Source organism: Somniosus microcephalus, chromosome 2 (assembly GCF_052327205.1).
Source record: "Somniosus microcephalus isolate GS21.2 chromosome 2, FLI_Smic_1.0, whole genome shotgun sequence".
Classification (NCBI taxonomy): Eukaryota; Metazoa; Chordata; class Chondrichthyes; order Squaliformes; family Somniosidae; genus Somniosus; species Somniosus microcephalus.
In genome coordinates, this window is record NC_140988.1 from 110414263 (window position 1) to 110427887 (window position 13625).

Below are 13625 nucleotides of genomic sequence, written 5' to 3' on the forward strand. Positions count from 1 at the left end.
ACTATGAAATTGCTAATTAACCCTGTCTCATTACACAATACAAGATCTAAAATAGTCTGTTCCCTGGTTGGTTCCATGACGCATTATTCTCGGAAACTGTCTCGAATGCATTCCATGAACTTGTCCTCTTGACTACATTTGCCAATCTGATTTGTCCAGTCTATATGAAGTTTAAAGTCCCCCACAATTATTGCATTACCTTTGTTACTAGCTCCTACTATTTTTTTTAAATTCGTTTATGGGATGTGGGCGTCACTGACAAGACCAGCATTTATTGCCCATCCTAATTGCCCTTGAGAAGGTGGTGGTGAGCCGCCTTCTTGAACCACTGCAGTCCGTGTGGTGAAGGTACTCCCACAGTGCTGTTAGGTAGGGAGTTCCAGGATTTTGACCCAGTGACGATGAAGGATCGGCGATATATTTCCAAGTCAGGATGGTGTGTAACTTGGAGGGGAACTTGGAGGTGGTGGTGTTCCCATGCAGCTGATGCACTAGTCCTTCTAGGTGAAAGAGGTCGCGGGTTTGATTAATATTCTGTTCAACAGTAAAGCTACTGTTAGGAGGCCTATATACTACTTCCACCAGTGTTTTCTGCCCCTTGTTATTCCTTATCTCCACCCATACTGATTGTACTTCCTGATCTTCCGAGCTGAGATCCCTTCTCTCTACTGTCCTTATGTCATCCTTTATTATCAGGACTACCCCCCCTCTTTTCCATTCTGCCTGTCTTTTTGAAATGTCAAGTTCCCAACCTTGGTCACCTTGCAACCATGTCTCTGTAATGGCTATTAGATCAAACCTATTTTCTCTATTTGTGCCACTAGTCTGTCTATCTTGTTATGAATGCTTCGTGCATTCAGATAAAGAACCTATAATTTAAATTTTTTACCATTATTTCCTGCTTTGACCTTATTCTCTGCTGCACTGCTACAGTTAAACTCTCTGTCCCTTCCTGTCTTCCTATTTTTACCCAAATCGCTACACTGCTCTATTGCTTTGACCTTTATAAGTACATAAGAAATAAGATCATGGCTGATCGATCTTGGACTCAACTCTTTAGATTTCTAAATTTCCCCTCACCTGACCCCTCCCCCACCCTTTTTTAGTTTAAAGCCTTATCTACAGCCCTAGTTATTCGATTTGCCAGGACGCTGGTCCCAGCCTGGTTTAAGTGAAGCCAGTCCCAACGGAACAGCTCCCTCTTTCCCCAGTACTGGTGCCAGTGCCCCATGAATTGAAACCCCTTCTTACCATACCACTGTTTGAGCCACACATTTAACTCTCTGATCTGCTTGACGCTATGCCAATTTGTGCGTGGCTCAGGTAGTAATCCAGAGATTAGACCCTAGCTTCTCAAACTCCCTCAGCAGAACCTCATTCTTAATTCTACCTATGTCGTTGGTTCCTACCTGGACCACAACAACTGGGTCCTCCCCCTCCCACTCCAAGTTCTTCTCCAGCCGCGAGGAATAACCCTGGCAACACAGCCTTCGGGACTCCCTTTCGCGGCTGCAGAGAACAATATCTATCCCCCTGACTATACTGTCCCCTACTACTACCACATTCCTCCCTTCTCCCCCACTTGGATGGCCCCCTGTACTATGGTGTTGTGTTCAGTTTGCCCATCCTCCCTGCAGTCCTTTTCCTCATCCATACAGGTAACAAGTACCTGTCGTAACTGCAGCATGTGGGAGTTTATGGAGAGCATCGCGATCCCGAGCAACCATATCTGCAGTAAGTGTCTGCAATTCGAGGAACTTCAGCTCAGAGTTGTTGAGCTAGAGTCCGAGCTGCTGACATTGCGATGCATCAGGGAAGGGGAGAGTTACCTGGACACTTTGTTCCAGGAGGCAGTCACACCCTTTAGGTTAAGCAGTACTTTAGAGTTCGTCAGTGGTCAAGGACAGAAGGGTGTGACTGCGAGTCAGGAAGGTATGGAGACCCAGGATGTAGTGATGGAGGAGCCTCAGCCAAAAAGAGAAGAGGACGTCTTGGAGCATCTTGAGCCTTAAAGGCACCAGCATCATTGTACATAATCTATGGAAGGATCTGGCTTGGCAGGCCAAACAACAATGGCCCGTATTTTCCGATCCTTACGGGTGTGTACGAGGTGTGTACACACCCGTAGGGACATCGGAAATGCCGGTTTCAGGCATGCGAAGCGCATGAAATCACTTAAAAATCTTACACCTGGTAAAAGCAGGTGTAAGGCCAGCTTTTACCAGCATAAAAGTTAAAAAAAATTAAAAAAAATATTTTCACTCATTTATAATTTAAAAATACTTTAAAAAAAAGTAAGTTTATTTTTAGCCCCATAAAAAACTTTCAAAAAATAAAATTTTTTGTTTAAAATATTTAATTTAATGTAATTTTAACTCATTTTTAAAAAGTGATGGTTTTTTAAAAATTGATTTAATGTTTTGATGTCTTTTTTCAGTGATCCCATTCATACTTTTGATAGGTCTATCTGTCAAAAGTATGAAGGGGGATTCCCTTCTCCTATTGGCTCGCCTAGCCCACGTGATCCCGGGAATGCTTGCGAACCGCATGCGCCCCTGGAATACGTGGGCCCTGCGCATTTCGTCATGGAGAGGCCCAGGATCGGAAATGGCCGGACCTCGGGAGCCCTCAGGTAAGGGCGTAGATTTTTTCCAGATAGGAGGCATCCGCACGCAGGAACCCTCCGATCGGAAATTACAGGCCCTTGTCTTCTTTTTAGGCAGTCCCTCGGAACCGAGGATGACTTGCTTCCACATTAAAAATGAGTTCTCAGGTGACTGATGAGTCCAATGCGGGACCTACAGTCTCTGTCACAGGTGGGGCAGACGGTGGTTGAAGGGGCGGGTGGGTGGGGTGCTTGGGTTGACGTGCTCTCCGTCCGCTGCTTGCGCTTGCTTCCGGCGAAGAGACTCGAGGTGTTCGGTGCCTTCCCGGATGCTTCTCCTCCACTTTGTGCGGTCTTGGGTCAGGGATTCCCAGGTGTCAGTGAGGATGTTGCACTTTTTCAAGGAGGCTTTGAGGGTGTCCTTGAAGCATTTCCTCTGCCCAACTGGGGCTCTCTTGCCGTGTTGGAGCTCCGGGAAGTAGAGCGCTTGTTTTGGGTGTCTCGTCTCGGGCATGCGGATTATGTGACCCGTCCATCGGAGCTGATCGAGCGTGGTCAAAGCTTCGATGCTGGGGATGTTGGCCTGCGCGAGAATACTGACGTTGGTGCACCTATCCTGCCAATGGATTTACAGGATCTTGCGGAGGCAGCGTTGGTGGTACCTCTCCAGTGCTGTGAGGTGCTTGCTGTACATGGTCCATGTATCTGAGGCATACAGGAGGGCGGGTATCACTGCTGCTCTGTAGACCACGAGCTTAGTGCTGGGTTTGAGGTCCGCTTCTGCTTGTGGGCTTGATTTCATGTTATGACTGCTCCACGGTGACACTACTGGTAAGTCAGGGAACTGCAGTAGAAAAGGAAAATGCAGAAAGTCATTCCTGCTGTTGCAGTTTCCTGACTGACCAGTTGTGTTGCTATAGAACAGCAGTTCCCAAACTTTTTTGGTTGAAGGACCCCTTTTTAATGGATTAGTAATCACGGACCCCCCATCTAAATTATATTACTATACAATACTCAAAACCTCTGTTAGATTCGCCCCCCCCCCCTTAATTTTCTTTGTTCCAGTAAAAATGTCCAAATAATTTAAGCCTTTCTTCATAACTAGAATTATGCTAGTTAACCTTAGCTACCGCTTTCCTATGGCTCTAATATCTTTCCTATAATGGGTGCCCAGAATTGTACGCAATCCTCAACTCAGATTCGGTTGTGTATGGGGTGGATTAGAAAGGAGAAAATGATAGCTGGAAATAAATATAACAGAGGAGCGGAAAGAAAGAAATACAGAAACAAGAGCGATTAAGAGAAGCTAAGGATGGGCAATAAATGCTGGCCTTGCCAGCGACACCCAGATCTCATAAGCAAATTAAAAAAAAGCACAAACTCTGCAAGGATACCTATTTTACAAGTGACATATGGTAAAATTAATAAACCTCCAAAAATGTATTTTATTTCAAAACAGTACTGGCTACACAAATTCTGGATTATGCTTATTCGCTTTGGTTTTACAATAAACGTTTGCATCAGTAAAAGGAGATGACGACTAACTGGTGTCCTTTGTATCGCTGTTTTTGGAAGTGATTATTGTTATTTCACATTTCAATGAATTTGTGAGGTTTCAGAGATCATTATTTCTCACCTTTTGCTTCATGGGAGTCAGGGATTTTCTTACTGAGTTTAAGTGTTCGGATCAGATTACCAATGACATGAAGTAGTTTGACATCACACATCTGAAGCAACCCTAGCACGTTGTTTGCTTTTGTCAAGTATCTGCTATCAGCAAACCATTCCCAAGTCCCGAAGATATATTTGCGCAGAGCCACCTTGTTTAAAGTAAGATCAGAAATCTGAGTATTTAGATCGTCAGGAAGGGTGCGATTAGTACACGAGCGGGAATGGGTGAAATCTTAGCTTAACATTGGTTGCAGGAGTCTGTCGATCTGCTGCAGGAGATCCAAGCTGCCAATCTTCCGGACCAGCCCTATTAAAAATTGCTCTTTGGATAAACCCCCTGCTCAGTCAGCACTTCCATATTATTTTGCAGGCCCACTGGAAAGTCTCTACGGACCCCAGTTTGAGAACCACTGCTATAGAAGACAAACAATTCCACACAATTTCAAAGGTTTCCTAGAGAAGCAGACAATAATTAAGACCAGGAAGGGAAAGAGATGGGGCAGAGAGCCAAGAAGCAATGGTTAGAGAAAACATTTCCTCCCAGCTCCTCTTATGGCCAATTTTCCTTTCTTCCTCTTCTTGTGAAGGCGTTGACTCCTTACCATGTCATGGGTAGTGTTCATCCTCATGCCTGAGCCTAGGCAATGATTTTCAACAAGATATTTAACCACGGGAGGTTTCACAGAAGACCAATTCAGTCCTCATCCAGTATCCATTTACACACAATTCTGGTAGGGGCCATTGAATAGCAATCAGAAATGGGAATCCAAACCATTATTCGCCTCTGTTATCTAGGATCACTAGGGTTGCCAGCTCTGGTTGGATATATTCCTGGATATGTCATCACATCACCTCCTGCCTTCAACCACCCCACCCCCACACTCTTGTCATTGGTTGCCCAACATGTCCATGTGATGCCCCACTTTCCCATGGCAATTGGAAAATGAGCAGACTCAACATTGCCCGATTGAATGATTCTTGACCGTCAGGATTTGAGGAAGGATGTTCTTGCCATGGAGGGAGTGCAGCGAAGATTCACCAGACTGATACCTGGGATGGCAGGAATGACGTATGAAGAGAGATTGGGTCGATTGGGCTTGTATTCGCTAGAGTTTAGAAGAATGAGAGGGGATCTCATTAAAACTTATAGGCCTAGAAATTTGGTGGGCTGTGCCACCAGTTAGCGCCCAAAGAGGGCACTTAGTGGGTTTAGCGCCACTGGCCACGCCTCCCGTGAAATTTAGCGGGGCGCTAATGGCGGCGTTAGCCGGTAGCACTGCGCCGCCACCGATGACGTCATCAGTGTGCACAGCGCCCCGCTACCGCCCCGATCGCCAAATTTGGTAGCGCCCCCCAATTGCGACCGGTTCATGGGGGCCTACCTGCGGCGGTAGAGGCGCTGAAGTGCGGGGCGGCCATTTTTTTTTGCTGGCTGCCTGCCAGCACCTCTTCGCGCAGCCATCCCCGGCCTCCTGAGCCCCGCCCCCCCCCCCGCATTGTGCCGGCTGTCTCCCAAGAGCCTGGCACATCTCCTTGGTGCCGGGCTCTTTTGCCGGCACTCGCGATCTCAGATCGTGCTGCAGCAGGCCCCTCCCCTTTAAGGGGAGGAAGGCCTGCAGTACCGCAGCGCAGTGTGTGGCGCTGCGGCACGTTGCGCTGCAATTTTCAGTTGCAGCGCCCCAAGATGGATGCGGGGCGCCTCGAGTAGCACCGCGCTTCAGTTTGGGATGCTCAAACTGAATTTCCGGCGGGCGCTCGCTACTCCTTCCGGGGCGGTACTTCCGGCACCCTGGCGAGACTGGCACCCCAAACGGGGCGCCACCGAATTTCTAGGCCATAAAATTCTAACAGGACTAGACAGACTAGATGCAGGAAGGATGTTCCCGATGGCGGGGGAGTCCAGAACCAGGGGTCACAGTCTAAGGATAAGAGGTAAGCCATTTAGGACTGAGATGAGGAGGAATTTCTTCACCCAGAGAGTGGTGAACCTGTGGAATTCTCTACCACAGAAGGCAGTTGAGGCCAATTCATTAAATATATTCAAGAAGGAGTTAGATATATTTCTTAAGGCTAAAGGGATCAAGGGATATGGGGAGAAAGCCGGGTACTGAATTTGGATGATCAGCCATGAGCTCATTAAATGGCTGAACAGGCTTGAGGGGCCGAATGGCCTACTCCTGCTCCTACCTTCTACGTTTCTATGTTTCTATGTCAGTCAAACAGTTTTTCCCCCCATGACCAATATTTTTATAACTAGTAAGCAAAAGTGTTCAAAGAAAATGTAAAAAAAGAACAATTGTTTATTGCCCCTATGTATCTTGGAGATTGGTCTTTAATTCCTGGAGACTCCAGGGCAATCTTGAAGGGTTGGCAACTCTAAAGGTCACCAGGGTCATTTGTTGTGCCCCTACCTGCTGTTCTGACTGTAAGTGAACTCAGCACAGCCTGGGGGTTGAACTTGGGTCTTTATGGCCTGTTTGGATTAACTTCTCTCTCGTTAACCAGCTGAGCTATCTAGAGAGAGCCCAGAATGGCTTATAAGGATTTATTTTTGCTATGCTGCCCAAATAAGCAGGGGATGAAATTCAATAAGGCCCAAAAACAGGCAGGAGCACCGCAGGGCGAGATTTGCTCACGCCCGTTTAGAAAGCGCAGGCAGCACGTTAATTTGGTGCAGCCTGCTAATTTAAATGATTTTAGTGCACAGCCCAGTGACTATCTTCAGGCTGTGCACTCATCTGGAGGCCCAATGTCAGCATTTTCTTAAAGCAAAGTTGTCAGTGTCACCAGAAGAGTGTGGTATCAAGGAACCCTAGTAAAATTGAAGTCAATGGGAATCAGGGGGAAAACTCTCCACTGGCTGGAGTCATGCCTAGCACAAAGGAAGATGGCTGTGGTTGTTGGAGGCCAATCATCTCAGCCCCAGGACATCACTGCAGGAGTTCCTCAGGCAGTGTCCTAGGCTCAACCATCTTCAGCTGCTTCATCAATAACCTTCCCTCTATCATAAGGTCAGAAGTGGGGGTGTCCGCTGATGATTGCACAGTGTTCAGCACCATTCACAACTCCCCAGATAACGAAGCAGTCCATGCCCGCATGCAGCACGACTTGGATACCATTCAGGTTTGGGCTGATAAGTGGCAAGTAACATTTGCACCACACAACTGCCAGGCAATGACCATCTCCAATAAGAGAATGTCTGACCACTTCCCCATGACATTCAATGGCATTACCATCGTCAAATCCCCCACCATCAACATCCTGGGGGTCACCATTGACCAGAAACTTAACTGGACCAGCCACATAAATACTGTGGCTGCAGTAGGTCAAAGGCTGGGTATTCTGCAGCGAGTGACTCACCTCCTGACTCCCCAAAGCCTTTTCACCATCTACAAGGCACAAGTCAGGAGTGTGATGGAATACTCTCCACTTGCCTGGATGAATGCAGCTCCAACAACACTCAAGAGGCTCGACACCATCCAGGACAAAGCAGCCTGCTTGATTAGCACCCCATCCACCACCTTAAACATTCATTCCCTCCATCACTGATGCACCATGGCTGCAGTGTGTACCATCTACAAGATGCACTGCAGCAACTCGCCAAGGCTTCTTTTACAGCACCTCCCAAACCCGTGACCTCTACCACTTGGAAGGACAAGGGCAGCAGGTGCATGGGAACATCATCACCTCCAGATTCCCCTCCAAGTCACACACCATCCCGACTTGGAGATATATCGCCGTTCCTTCATCGTCGCTGGAACTCCCACCCTAACAGCACTGTGGGAGTACCTTCACCACGCGGACTGCAGTGGTTCAAGAAGGTGGTTCACCACCACCTTCTCAAGGGCAAAATTAGGGATGGGCAATAAATGCTGGCCTTGCCAGTGATGCCCACTTCCTGTAAATGAATTTTAAAAATATTTAAAATCAAAAGCAGATATAGAAGATTGTATTTTGTGACTGCAGTTTAATTCTGCCATTCTCAGGAGAGTAATTTGGATTTGTTGCAATGTGCTGCTGTTATTCTGTGATGTTGCATTTAGTGCTCATGTAGAGGTAAAACACCAGCACGGACTGGTTGGACTTAATGGCCTGTTTCCATGTTGTAATTTATGTGTAATTCTAAGTGGGTCTGTCTTCTTGAAAGATAGCTGTCAAGTGACTTATTTCACAGGCTAATGAATTTCTAAACTCAGATTGGTCATAGAAATCTGTCTCAGTACCAAGGAGTATCTCCAGTTTTTATATTGTTTTTAGTAGGGTGCTTGACCCATTTTTATTGGGGCTTCCCAACCCTTGGCCTTAGTGAATCTGGCAAGTTTGCTTTGAGGTTGCCACTTGCTATGTGACTCCTACATGTCTGGAGTTGGCAGCTCTAACACCCCACTAAATCCAGTATTAAAACAGCTTGGTTTTAACTGTCTTAAATATTATTTATGTGGTAATAGTTCAGTAACATCCTGGACTAAAGCAGTAGTTCAAAGTTCAAACATTACAGGAGACTCCAGTTCATAAGGAATTTGCTGATCTACCAAAATGTAAGGTTTTATGGTTATTGGTGAAAATTGCAAAATTAAGAGACGAGCAAAAGCTGTTTGAATATTAGCCAATGTCTGTATAAAGTCAGTAAAATGTTCTGGGGTAAATGCCTATCTGAAAATGTCAGTATCATGATACCCTAGAGAAATAATTACATATATCTGAATATTTTGCTATCAGAAGCTTTACTGAATTTTAACAAGGTTTACATAGAAACATAGAAAAAATAGGAGCAGGATTAGGCCATTCGGCCCTTCGAGCCTGCTCCGCCATTCAATATGATCATGGCTGATCCTCTACCTCAATACCATATTCCCGCTCTCTCCCCATACCCCTTGATGCCTTTTGTGTTTACTTTTTGTTGCTATGTGCAGGAATAGGGTTTTAGGCTTGTGGTTGTGTTGCTATATCAAACCACAAACTGTTCTCATCATCTACATTACACCCTCATCATTATAATAAAAATGTTTTTGGCAAACAGCCTGAAACGCAGAATAAAAACACATACATTATACACCTAAGTTGTTAAAAGAAATTACAACCCTGAAAATCTGAGGCTGCAATGGGCAGAAATTAATCCAAGACCTGGATTATGTCCCCTGACTCTACATGCTCTGACCTCATTCATTAGTCTTTTATGTGGTACCTATTATCTGGTCTACTCTCTCTCTTACCTCTTCAAAGAATTCAACGAGGTTGGTCAAGCAAGACTTTCTCTTTCGAAACAAAAGCAAAATACTACAGATGCTGGAAATCTGAAATAAAAACAGAAAATGCTGGAAATACTCAGCAGGTCAGGCGGAGAAACAGTTAACATTTCAGGTCGATGACTTTTTGTCATAACTGGAAACAAGGTAGCGATGTAACTGGTTTTAAACAAGTACAGAGGCGGGGGAAGGGGAGGAAAGAACAACACGGAAGGTCTGTGATAGGGTGAAAGACAGAAGAGATTAAATGACAAAATAGATGATATTGCGACAAGTAAAGAAACAAAAGATGGGTGTAAGATGAGGTGCTGTTCCTCAAGCTTGCATTGAGTTTCATTGGAACAGTGTAGGAGGCCGAGGTCAGAGTGGGAGTGGGGCAGAGAATTAAAATGACAGGCAACCGGAAGCTCGGGGTCACGCTTACGGTCTGAGCGGAGGTGTTCGGCAAAGCAGTCACCTAATCTGCGTTTGGTCTCCCCAATGTAAAGGAAACCACATTGTGAGCAGCGAATACTGTATACTAAATTGAAAGAAGTACAAGTAAATCGCTGATTCACCTTTTGAATCCATGTTGACTATTCATTATTATATTTCTGGTTTCTTGATGTTTTATTTATTTTCTCCTTTAGTAGGGATTCCATTATTTTTCCTACTACCGATGTTAAGCTGACTGGCCTATAGTTCCCTGGACATGTTCTACGTCCCTTCTTAAATATAGGTATCATGTTAGCTATCTGACAGTCCTCTCACACTACACCTTTTTCTAACTATTAATTAAACATTTGTAATAGTGCCTCTGCTATCTCTTCCCTGGATTCTTTTAAAATGTGTGGATGCATTCCCTCTGGACCAGGGGTTTTATCCTCTTTGAGTTTGATTAGTTTATTTAATATTTCTCCTTTTTTATTTTAAATGCAGTTATATAATTTCTAATCTTGTCTTCTGATGTCATGTACACCAGATACGTCTCCCTGGTAAATACTGAAGCAAAATAGTTATTTAATATTTCTGCCATTTCGCTATCGCTGCCTGTGATTTTATCCTGACCATCCTTATTCCCATCCCGACTTTCGTTTTTATATTTATGTGCCTGTAAAATATTTTACTATATTGTTTTATGTTCCTTGATAATTTAATTTCATCGTTCCTCTTTGCCTTTATAGTTGTTTTTTTACTTCCCTCCTTGTCTCTTCATGTTCTCACTTGTCATGCTCTCCCCTGCTGTCCATGTACTTAGTGTATGTCCCTTTCCTTACCCTCAATTTTTCCTTTATGTCTTTATTCATCGATGGTGTCACATTAGTGTTTAGTTTGTTCTTGTTTTATTAGCAGAATATATTTTTCCTGGGCTCTGTTGAACACCGTTTTTCATGTTTCCCATTGCTGTTCTACATCATTGTTTGCCAATATTGTTGTCCATTTTATTTTCCCAAGTTCTAGTCTCAGCCTCTCAAAATCAGCTTTCCACCAATCTATTACCCTAGTCTTTGTCATGCTTATGTCCTTCTCAATTATTATCCTAACCGTATTATATTATGGTCACTATTGCCTAGATGTTCCCCTACTTTTACTTCTCTTATCTGCTCTAGCTCGTTCCCCATTTCCAGATCCAGTAGCAAATCCTCCCTTGTTGGGCTGCTTACATACTGGGTTAGAAAGAAGTCCTGCACACATTGTAGGAACTCCATTCCCTTATCCCCTTTACCCACCTCTTCTGATCAATTAATTTCAGGGTAGTTGAAATCCTCCATGATTATTAATCTATGTTTGTTACACATTTCCCTAATTTGTTTGCAGATTTCTTCCTTCCAGCAATGTATCCAAGTTTGCTGATGATACAAAGCTAGATGGGAAAGTAAGTTGTGAGGAGGACGCAAACAGGCTGCAAAGAGATATAGACACATTAAGTGAGTGGGCAAGAACATGGCAGATGGAATATAATATGGAGAAATGTGAAGAAATTCACTTTGATAGGAAAAATAGAGAAGCAGAATATTTTTTCATTAATTTAATAAGTATTTTTTAAAGTCAGCTTGTACAGATCACCAAAATATATTATTCATCAGTTATTCGGATTTTAGTGGATAGTGGCAGCACAGAGCACTTGCCATTGAAATGTGTTGTATCATTTTAAACTGGTGGTTTATGGAAACCACTCCAGAGACATTGATTTGAATAATTGATGAGATTAAATTCAAACTTTCATGTTCAAGTACAGGTTGGAAAGATTTTTGCCTCAGCTGCATTACAGTGTCAAAGAAACCAGTTCTAGCCGACTCAAGTTCTACTGAAGCTACAGTGGCCGATCAGAAGATTGATGGAAACCAAAATTATGACCAAGAACCCCCGAGAAAATTCCTGCCAATAGTATTTTCTGAATATTAACATTTGTCAATTGAACAAATCTGAAGAACTTTAATATTTTGAACTTATGCAGTTCCACCTAATTTTCTCTTTTCAGGCAGGAGAAAAACATTACCATCCAGACTGTGCAAGATGTGTCAGGTGTGAGGAGATGTTTGCAGAAGGGGAAGAAATGTATCTACAAGGTACAAAAACTAACCAACAATATTCTTGAGAGATCATCATGGCCTGTTATTTACTGTGCCTAGGTTGTAATCAAGCTGCCCAAAGCAACCTCAAACTTCTGCTTCCTGCCCGTAATGAGAAATATCTTGTGTAGACATAGTTCTGTGAGATCATGTGAAGCTGCTGATGAATATGATTACCACAGAGCGGATCAACTCAGTACTGTAGTCAGAGTTCTGACAGCAAAAAGCCAGGTTAACTGAACAAATCCTACTTCGGTTAATATGATTGGATGAAAACCATTCCCTGAAAGAAAGTAGAATCAAAACAAAAGCACAAAAAGGTATTATTCAAAGAGGTATTAAAAATGAAATGTGCTTTGGATTTATCACTGTTGACAACCAGTTTCCACATTTAGTGTAAATGTAGCTGATACTAGCATGTTCAATTATTGCTTTTTTTTTGGTATGTGTCTGGTGTGTTGTTAACAGTCAGTGTAACATTCATATAATTGTCCCAAGATATCAACAAAAACTTGCATTTATATTGCACTTCTTGTGTATGCCTGTATTACAACAGTAACTATATTTTAAAAGTACTTAATTGGCTGTGAAGTGCTTTTGGACATCTTGAGGGCATGAAAGGCACTATATAAATGCAAGTTCTAAAGAGATATTTTAATGCTTAGCAAGGAGGAAAACAGACATTGATCAGAAAAAAGAAAGAAAATTAGGGGGAGAGAACATAGGCATGGCAGCTTGATCCTTATAAGGTGAAGGCATCTCTGGGAGCTGATGGAGTGCTCCTTTTTTGCTGTTGCCATGAGTGGATGCAGCATCTGAGACTCACATACCAGCTGTTCCACTGATACTGGGAACAGGATTCTGGTTACCAGTGATCAGTGGGAGAACAGACTTCACGGAATAAGAAAGATCTTTAAATCCCTGAGACAGAATTGCTCCAAGATGCTGCCCTGTATACTTTGCAATCCAGTTGACATTGACACCTTCAGATAGTTCCCCCAAGACCTGCAGTCCTTCAATCAGTGCCTCCACATTGAGTTGATTGACTTGCCTGGCTCTCTCATGAAGCGGAGGCAGGTTTACAGATGCTCTTGTAGCTGCCACTTTCTCCAAGCTGCCATGTAGTGAATTAAAACCCTCTGGGATTTTGGCATACAGCAGGGCTGTAGACTCCACTGCTGTGCCAGCCATCTGCCACACATGCCTGGAGAGGCTACATAGAACCTCCACATGTGTCTGATGTTCTGTTAGCATCCTTCCCTTCATGACAAGACCCCTGCTCAGCAGCCAGGGGCTGAAATGTCACGCCTTGCTCAACCATATCAGATTCCAAATCTGCATCCTCTGGTTTCCTGGTGCTATGTGTCTCACCACGTGTCAGTTCCTCATCTACACTAACTTTGCCCCCACAAGTGGTTGTTCTTAGGCTGCTGAGTGCAAGGGAGAGGGTGAATGACGGGGTGAGTAACTGGTCGCCAGTGTTGCCAGAGCTAGAGGGGACCACAGTGTTTTGCTCCTCAGCTGTCTCCTGGCTTGAGCTTCTAGAGGAAT

The 13625-nt window shown here is 44.1% G+C and overlaps 1 protein-coding gene across 6 annotated transcripts in view; it reads left to right on the forward strand.

The window, feature by feature from the left end:
* The window catches only part of ablim2 (actin binding LIM protein family, member 2), a 647794-nt gene that overhangs the window by 327380 nt on the left and 306789 nt on the right, over positions 1-13625 (forward strand). For all 6 annotated transcript variants that reach the window (XM_085961823.1, XM_085961814.1, XM_085961859.1 and 3 more), the window contains exon 7: positions 11984-12071. In XM_085961823.1, coding sequence (XP_085817949.1) covers positions 11984-12071 — 88 coding nt within the window. The remainder of the gene's footprint in view (positions 1-11983; positions 12072-13625) is intronic.